Source organism: Haematobia irritans, chromosome 1 (genome assembly GCF_050003625.1).
Source record: "Haematobia irritans isolate KBUSLIRL chromosome 1, ASM5000362v1, whole genome shotgun sequence".
In the NCBI taxonomy this organism is placed as follows: Eukaryota; Metazoa; Arthropoda; class Insecta; order Diptera; family Muscidae; genus Haematobia; species Haematobia irritans.
This window is the reverse complement of record NC_134397.1, coordinates 180,783,287-180,792,948: the sequence shown is the minus strand read 5'-3', so window position 1 is coordinate 180,792,948 and position 9,662 is coordinate 180,783,287. Positions and strand designations below refer to the sequence as shown.

General features: G+C 27.6%; 1 protein-coding gene across 1 annotated transcript in view; it reads right to left on the bottom strand.

The window, feature by feature from the left end:
- Nucleotides 1–552: 552 nt before the first annotated feature.
- Cad88C (cadherin 88C) overlaps nucleotides 553–9,662 on the bottom strand; it is a 68,408-nt gene continuing 59,298 nt past the window's right edge. Inside the window, exons 8-13 of the mRNA XM_075292228.1 lie at nucleotides 7,261–7,673; nucleotides 7,050–7,182; nucleotides 1,603–2,503; nucleotides 1,133–1,527; nucleotides 915–1,056; nucleotides 553–851 (exon numbers count right to left, since the gene is read on the bottom strand). Coding sequence (XP_075148343.1) covers nucleotides 653–851; nucleotides 915–1,056; nucleotides 1,133–1,527; nucleotides 1,603–2,503; nucleotides 7,050–7,182; nucleotides 7,261–7,673 — 2,183 coding nt within the window. The 3' untranslated portion in view covers nucleotides 553–652. The remainder of the gene's footprint in view (nucleotides 852–914; nucleotides 1,057–1,132; nucleotides 1,528–1,602; nucleotides 2,504–7,049; nucleotides 7,183–7,260; nucleotides 7,674–9,662) is intronic.

Sequence of the window (9,662 nt, the reverse complement as noted above, 5' to 3'; positions counted from 1 at the left end):
GAATTTTTGATGCAAATTTTAATGAAATCACGTTTTCTATAATTATTCCAATAAATTGAGGTTTTCTATTCGAACTAAATAAAATCTTTTATGACAATTCGAATTAATGGGAATTTTTTATGAAAACTCAAATTGATGAAATTTCCTATGGAAATTCGAATTAATAGAAATTTTACTACGAAAATTCGAATGAATTGAAATTTTTCTATAAAAATTTGAATAAATTGACATTTTGTATAAAAATTCGAAGAAAGCGATATTTTATATGGATATTCAAATAAAAAAAATTTTCTTTGAAAATTCGAATAAAATTATATTTTTTCATAAAAATTGAAATCAATTCAAATTTTCATAGAAATAAATAATAAATTACAAAATATTCTATAAAAAATCAAAAAAAAAAAAATATTTTTTTTTTTTATGAAAGTCCAAACAAACTCCAAAATATTTTATGAAAATTCAAATATATTAAATTTTTCTATAAAACTCGGAATAAACTACCAAAATATTCTATTCCCTCATATTAATTAAAAATAAATAATAAACGACTTGAAAAAAATGTTCGGGTTTTATTTACAAAAAAAGTTATAGCTTAACTTAAAATAAATTACTTAATTTATTTTGCAAAAATACAAATATTTCAAAGGACTCGTTATAGTTCTGTTGTTTCTAGTTTCCTTGCTAATAATTGAGCATTATTTGTTAATTTATCAATTTGATTATACACATTAAAATGACGATTTAAATCATTGGTATGATTAAAAAGCTTTGCTGTACCCTTTAAAGTTTCTTGGATATTTGGTGTACCAATGGCAAGGAAATTATCATCCAATGAATCGTGGCCACTTTGACTAAAAGAGGGAAGAGAATTATGGATTAATTGGAATTATAGGTATCGCTACATGGGATACTACCTTAAATTTTCTTCAGTTTTGAACCATTCATTTTCGTAACCCTTCAACCAAATAGGATTTGAACCTTGAACACTATGTTTATTTGTATTGGGAACTCGTGTGGTGGGTTCATGGGGATTTTGTAAGGATAGCGAAGAGTTGCCTAATGATGAAGAAAAATAAATTTAGAAAAATATTTTTTCTTAATCAAAAAAATAAAGTTAATGATTAATCCTTACGAAATATATTCACTTTGGCTGCCCTTAACTGTCTCTTATAACCATTACGCTGAGATGCACATAGGGCCAATGTTACTACTAGTAATGTGGCCAAAAACAGATTTGTAAATATTAGCCAAATATACATGGCATTGGCCTGTTGCCCTGCCTGCAACAATTGAGCCTCGGCGGGTTGTGTATCCAAGACGTTAAGTTCCTTAAAGAGATCATCCAAATGTTCTATGTGGGTATCTATCAAATTTAATACATCGGCTACTTCATAGATGGAATTATCCTCCTTGCCCACAAGATGCATATAAAGATCTGTTTTGGTTTTATCCACTGAACCGTCCTTGTTTTCGTGAACCTTAATTTCATCGATATTGACTATGGTATCTGTAATATTGCTTAGGTTCCTGCAACGAAAAAGAATAAGAGAATTCAGAGATTAGAGCAACTGAAATTTATGTAATTTTTCTGCATCTACTTACTCTCTAAACATTTGTATTTTATCCCTCAACTGATTGGGTTGCAAACGAAATACAAATCGTACTTTTTGATCCTCTCTCAGCAGATATATAAAGACATGGGCCACATCCTTCATGCCCAATGTGTCATTGGCCAAGACCATAAAATCAAAATAGCCTTTCATTCCCTTCTGAGGATCAAAATTCAATTGTATATCACCGGTCTCTTGGTCTACCAAGAACGGTGCTGTTTGAACATTTTCCAAACCTTCCGATAGTGTTTGACGGATATCACCAACTTGATAATAAAAAATTCTAGCATTAGGTCCTTCGTCCAGGTCTTCAGCTTCGACCCGCATAAATTTAGTACCAAAATCAGCATTGGTTGTTATGCCACCGGTAAAAACTTTCGAACGAAATCTTGGTGGATTATCATTGATATCCAGAACATGGACCATAACTCTCACAATAGTGCTGTCCGTCATGAGAAGTTCTTCACTACTTGCAGACACGTTGGTGTAATCATTGGCAGCGATTGAGCGTAAGTTCCTTGAGTGCTTGAAACGATCGAAAATTTTGGTGTTACGCAAAAATCCACCTTGTCGACGATTGTGTGGCTTCACAGGTTCTTGATCTATTTCTATTTCCAATTGTTTACTACTCGCCATTTGGTGATAATCATTCCCGGCTGTATTACAATTTTCGGTAGCCCTTACATACAGATGATAGAAGGCTTTAACTTCACGGTCTAATTGTTTTTGTGTTGTCAGAACATGAGTTTCAGGGTCCAGATGAAAATTATCCTCTTCATTTCCTTTCACTATGAAATAACAAACTTGACTTGGTGGATCATCTAAATCATCGACTTCGTCCTTGTCTATGGTATCGGGCAGTTTTACACGTTCCGATCCAGGATCAGAATGTTCTGAAAAGGAAAGAATTTTTTTTATTATTTTTCACTTAATTATTTAGTAACTAATTTAATAAAATTAAAATAAATTGTTAAAGAGAATTTCTTATAGAAATGAAATTTTGAGAAAATTATAGAAATGAAATTTTGACAAAATTTTCGATAAAAATGAAATTTTGAAGACAAAAAAAAAAAACGATAACAATGAAATTTTGACAAAATTTCCTATAGAAATGAAATTTTAAGAAAATGAAATTTTAAGTAAATTTCTTAGAGAAGTGGAATTTTAACAAAATCTAATAAATAATTGAAATTTCGAGAACATTTTTTTATAGAAATGAAATTTTAAAAAAATTTGAAATTTTGAGAAAGTTTCTTAGAGAAATGGAATTTTGACAAAATTTCCTATATAAATGAAATTTTGAAAACAAAAACTCGACGACAATGAAATTTTAAGAAAATTACTTAGAGAAATGGAATTTTAACAAAATCTTCTTTAAAATTGAAATTTTGACAAAATTTCCTATAGAAATGAAATTTTGAGGAAATTTCCTATAGAAATGAAATTTTGACAAAATTTCCTATAGAAATGAAATTTTGACAAAATTTCCTATGGAAATAAATTTTTGAAAACAAAAACTCAATAACAATGAAATTTTGAGAAAATTTCCTACATAAATGAAATTTTGAGAAAATTTTTTTATGGAAATGAAATTTTGAAAAAAATTTGTATAGAAATGAAATTTTGAAAATTTTTTTATAAAAATCAGATTTTGACAAAATTTCTTATAGAAGTTAAATTTTTTCAAAAATTTCCTATTGAAATGATATTTTGATCAAATTTTCTTAAGAAATGAAATATTGACAAAATTTCCTATAGCAATGAAATTTTTAGAAAATTTCCTATAGAAATGAAATTTTGACAAAATTTCTAAAGAAATGAAATTTTGACAAAATTTCCTAAAGAAATCATATTTTGACCAAATTTCCTATAGAAATGACATTTGTAAATTCCCTATAGAAATTAAATTTTGACAAAATTTCCTATAGAAATGAAAGTTTGAGAAAATTTCTTATAAAAATGAAATTGTGACAAAATTTCCGATATAAATGAAATTTTGACAAAATTTCCTATGGAAATGAAATTTTAACAAAATTTCCTATAGGAATCAAATTTTGAGAAAACTTCCTATAGGAATGGAATTTTTAGAAAATTTCTTATAGAAATGAAATTTTGAGGAAATTTCCTATAGAAATGAAATTTTGACAAAATTTCCTAAAGAAATTTAACAAAATTTCCTATAGAAATAAAATTTGACAAAATTTACTATAGAGGTGAAATTTTGACAAAATTTCCTATAGAAATGAAATTTTGACAAAATTTCCTATAGAAATGAAATTTGACAAAATTTCTTATAGAAATGAAATTTTGACAAAATTTACTATAGAAATGAAATTTTGACAAAATTTCCTATAGAAATGAAATTTTGACAAAATTTCCTACAGAAATGAAATTTCGACAAAATTTCTTAGAGAAATGGAATTTTGACAAAATTTCCTACATTAATGAAATTTTGAGAAAATTTTTTATAGAAATGAAATTTTGAAAAAAAATATAAAAATGAGATTTTGAGAAAATTTCTTATAGAAATGAAATTTTGCAAAAATTTCCTATAGCAATGGCATTTTGATCAAATTTTCTTAAGAAATGAAATTTTGACAACATCTATAGAAATAAAATTTTGAAAACAAAAACTCGATGACAACGAAATTTTAAGAAAATTTCCTATAGAAATTAAATTTTGAAAAAATGTCCCATAAAAATGAAATTTTGACAACATTTCCTATAGAAATGAAATTTTGGAAATGAAAACTCGATGACAATGAAATTTTGGGAAAATTTCTTAGAGAAATGGAATTTTGACAAATTTTCCTATAGAAAAGAAATTTTGACAAAATTTCCTATAGAAATGAAATTTTGAAAATAAAAACTCGATGACAATGAAATTTTAAGAAAATTTCTTAGAGAAATGGAATTTTAACAAAATTTCCTATATGAATGAAATTTTGAGAAATTTTTTTATAGAAATGAAATTTTGAAAAAAAAAATTTATAAAAATGAGATTTTGAGAAAATTTTTTATAGAAATGAAATTTTGCAAAAATTTCCTATAGAAATGACATTTTGACAAAATTTCCTATAGAAATAAAATTTTGAGAAATTTTCCTATAGAAATGAAATTTTGACAAAATTTCCTATAGAAATGAAATTTTGAAAACGAAAACTCGATGACAATGAAATTTTGAGAAAGTTTCTTAGAGAAATGGAATTTTGACAAAATTTCCTATAGAAATGACATTTTGATCAAATTTCCTTAAGAAATGAAATTTTGACAAAATTTCCCATAGAAATAAAATTTTGACAAAATTTCCTATATAAATGAAATTTGACAAAATTGCCTATAGAAATGAAATTTGACAAAATTTCCTATAGAAATGAAATTTTGACAAAATTTCCTATAGAAATGAAATTTTGACAAAATTTCCTATATAAATGAAATTTGACAAAATTTCCTATATAAATGAAATTTGACAAATATGCCTATAGAAATGAAATTTTGACAAAATTTTCTATAGAAATGAAATTTTGACAAATTTGAGAACATTTTTTTATAGAAATGAAATTTTGAAAAAAACTTTATAAAAATGAAATTTTAAGAAAATTTCTTATAGAAATGACATTTTGCAAAAATTTCTCATAGAAATAGCATTTTGACCAAAATTTCTTATAGAAATGAAATTTTGACAAAATTTCTTATAGAAATAAAATTTTGAGAAAATTCTTTATAGAAATGAAATTTTGAAAAAAAAAAAAAATTATAAAAATGAGATCTGGAGAAATTTCTTATAGAAATGAAATTTTGCAATAATTTCCTATAGAAATGGCATTTTAATCAAATTTTCTTAAGAAATGAAATTTTGACAAAATTTCCCATAGAAATAAAATTTTGACAAAATTTCCTATAGAAATGAAATTTGACAAAATTTCCTTTAGAAATGAAATTTTGACAAAATTTCCTATAGAAATGAAATTTTGACAAAATTTCCTATAGAAATGAAATTTTGACAAAATTTCCTATAGAAATGAAATTTTGACAAAATATCGTATAGAAATGAAAATTTGACAAAATTTCCTATAGAAATGAAATTTTGACAAAATTTCCTATAGAAATGAAATTTTGAAAACAAAAACTCGATAACAATGAAATTTTTTGAAAATTTCTTAAAGAAATGGAATTCTGACAAAATTTCCTATATAAATGAAATTTTGGGAAATTTTTTATAGAAATGAAATTTTGAAAAAAAATTTATAAAAATGAGATTCGGAGAAAATTTCTTATAGAAATGAAATTTTGCAAAAATTTCCTATAGAAATGACATTTTGACAAAATTTCCCATATAAATGGAATTTTGACAAAATTTCCCATAGAAATGGAATTTTGACAAAATTCCCTATAGAAATGAAATTTTGAAAACGAAAACTCGATAACAATGAAATTTTTAGAAAATTTCTTAAAGAAATGGAATTCTGACAAAATTTCCTATATAAATGAAATTTTGGGAAATTTTTTATAGAAATAAAATTTTGAAAAAAAAATTTATAAAATGAGATTTTGAGAAAATTTTTTATAGAAATGAAATTTTGCAAAAATTTCCTATAGAAATGACATTTTGACAAAATTTCCTATAGAAATAAAATTTTGAGAAATTTTCCTATAGAAAAGAAATTTTTACAAAATTTCCTATAGAAATGAAATGAAAACAAAAACTCAATGACAATGAAATTTTAAGAAAATTTCTTAGAGAAATGGAATTTTGACAAAATTTCCTATATAAATACAATTTTGAGAAATTTTTTTTTAAGAAATGAAATTTTGAAAATTTTTTTATAAAAATGAGATTTTGAGAAAATTTCTTATGGGAATAGAATTTTAATAAAATTTGCTATAGAAATGAAATGTTGATCAAAGTTTCTTAAGAAATGAAATTTTGACAAAATTTCTTATAGAAATGAAATTTTGAAAAAAATTTCTTATAGAAATGAAATTTTGACAAAATTTCCCATAGAAATGAAATGAATGAAAATTTCCTATATAACTGAAAGTTTGACAAAATTTCCTATAGAAATAAAATTGTGAGATAATTTCCTATAGAAATTAAGTTTTGAGAAAATTTTCCTATGGAAATGGAATGTGATAAAAATTTCTCTAGAAATGAAATTTTGACAAAATTTCCTCTAGAAATGAAATTTTGACAAAATTTCCTATAGAAATAAAATTTTGACAAAATTTCTTATAGAAATACAATTTTGACAACATTTCCTATAAAAATGAAATTTTGACAAAATTTCCTATAGAAATGAAATTTTAACAAAATTTCCTATAGAAATGAAATATAGACAAAATTTCCTACAGAAATGAAATATGGACAAAATTTCATTTCCTGTGTCATTACCCATAATCTAACTTTCTTCAGGGAAGAGTTTTTCTGGAACTACTCACCTGTAAAATTAACAGCAATTTCATCAACAATAAATTGAGGTTCATATTCGTTGACATTACGTATGTAAATTGTCAAATCCAAATCTGCACTCAGTGATGTGGGTAAACCTTGATCATAGGCTTCTATTCTTATCTGTAATTCGAAAAATGTATGATCAGTTGATCGTATGATCAGACCTGTTCCATCCCACCCTAGCAAACCTCAACTTACCTCATGAATTTTTTGCTTATCCCTATCTAAAGGTTCCTTCAAAAATAAATGCCCTGTATCCGCATCCAAATCAAAGAGACGATAACTTCCCAAAGGATCTGGTTTCAAACGATAACGGACCAAAGCATTCATGCCTATATCTTCATCGGTCGCTATAACTTGTAGTATTAAGGAACCAACTGTTGCATTTTCTGGAACTCGGACCGTTGTGTTATGTAAGGGTTGTACAAATACTGGAGCATGATCGTTGAAATCGGATATACAGATGTCCAATTGTTTTGTTACAATATTTGGTGGAGCACCCAAATCACGAGTGGTAATAGTTAACGTGTGATTGCCATAACGATTACGCAATGACTTTCGGGCATAGATATGAGCGTTCCAGGGATCAATTTGTCGCAATTCAAATAAATCTGGAAATGAAAGAAGATGAAGTTTATTATACATAATAATTTATTGGGAGTATAAAATTGTGGCCCCTTTGATAAATTCTTTATATGGCAAGTTACTTTTGGGGATACTGATCAAAATTGGGTAGTCGTGTTCTATTCCCCAATAATCTTACTCTTCAAAACTTGGAAGAGTCGACTTTTTCAAAATTTGAAGTTTGCATCATTTGATCCAATATCGGACTTTCGATTTTGGCCACAATCATAAATTGGTCTAAAAATCAAAAATCGATTTAACCGCTGCAGCTGCTGTATCCTCATGAATCTTGTTCAGACCAGCCTGTTATGGTGACTGACCTTTTCCGATCTTGGTTGGGCCAAAACGACCGTAGTCAGGGAGGGAGGTCACATTCCTCTGTTGTTATGGGAGATGGTCGGACTTCGAGAATAGGATTATCCTTGTAGCTCCTCACCGCTTTAGCTGCTGTATCCTAATGAATCCTGAATCAGACCTGCCTGTTATTCCTAGAGGCTTTCTTTTGTAAAACTGGCTCTAGATAACGAAGATGAACCCTTACATCCTTGGTTCGTGAAGACATCCTGTCGAAGTTCTAAGGGCAGTGTTCTGGCAAGTTCACACTGGGGCTGCGTAGTTTTCCACTTACCAGCCATTTGCCTTATATGTAGCCAAAGAGGTTTCTTTGTCCGCACGCCAAGTGATACCGAAAATCGATTGGGAAAACATGGAGTTTATCACAATTTGCAGTGGCGCGGGCAGACGACTTAAAAACGCTGTCGATTGTGACTCTGTGAATCTTGGGGCAATTTGTTGTCGGAATTGTTTTCAGTATCGGTACAATGGTATATGGACTTCAGCCATCCATGTAGTGAATCGCAGTCGCAGATGTCATTAACAAGGGTCCCGGATGCTATGATTGTATGATATGATATCAACGCCGTTAGGAAGGGTTGGGACAGTGAAAAGAGGTTTAACAGTACCAGAGATATCACCCAAGTTTAGTATTCCCAGATGTTTCAACTTTAGCATACGAATTTCGTCGGGCCCAGCGTCTCACGTGGCTTGCGCAAAGCGCATGTTGATGATATTGGTACCCATGGCTGGGTAAATTATGGTGTGTTGCTGGAGTCCTTTACGTCGCTTCAGCTGGGAAGTTGGTTCTCGTCTGGGCAATTCGAAAAGCGGGTATGAAGCCAGCGGCCGGTATGGGCCCTCTGGACAACATGTAAATGGGAGAGGGACTGGAGCTCATTAAAGCTGTGATCGGTGTATTTCTCTTTAGTCGTCCCAGTTAGCTTTCTTTTGATAAAAGTACAGCGTTCAGAAGTTATGAAGTTGCAAGACCGGTCATTGGTGAGAATTAACGGGAGGTGGTCCGATCCCAGTGAAATGACGGGTTGCCAGATCAAGCTATTCTGATAGATAACGTGACGCTAAGCAAAAAATTTTATTTTATTTCTATAGAAAATTTTGTCAAAATTTTATTTCTATAGAAAATTTTGTGAACATTTTTATTTCTATAAAAAACTTTGTCAAAATTGTATTTCTATAGAAAATTTTGTCAAAATTTGATTTCTAAAGAAAATTTTATTTACAAAGAAAATTTTGTCAAAATTTTTTTTCTATAGAAAAATTTGTCAAAATTTTTATTTCTATAAAAAACTTTGTCAAAATTGTATTTCTATAGAAAATTTTGTCAAAATTTTATTTCTATAGAAAATTTTGTCAACATTTTATTTCTATAGAAAATTTTGTCCAAATTTTATTTCTATAGAAATTTTTGTCATTTTTTTTTCTACAGAAAATTTTGTCAAAATTTTATTTCTATAGGAAATTTTGTCAACATTTTATTCCTATAGAAAATTTTGTCAACATTTTATTTCTATAGAAAATTTTGTCAAAATTTTTATTTCTATAAAAACTTTTGTCAAAATTGTATTTCTATATAAAATGTCAAAATTTTATTTCTATAGAAAATTTTGTCAAAATTTTAT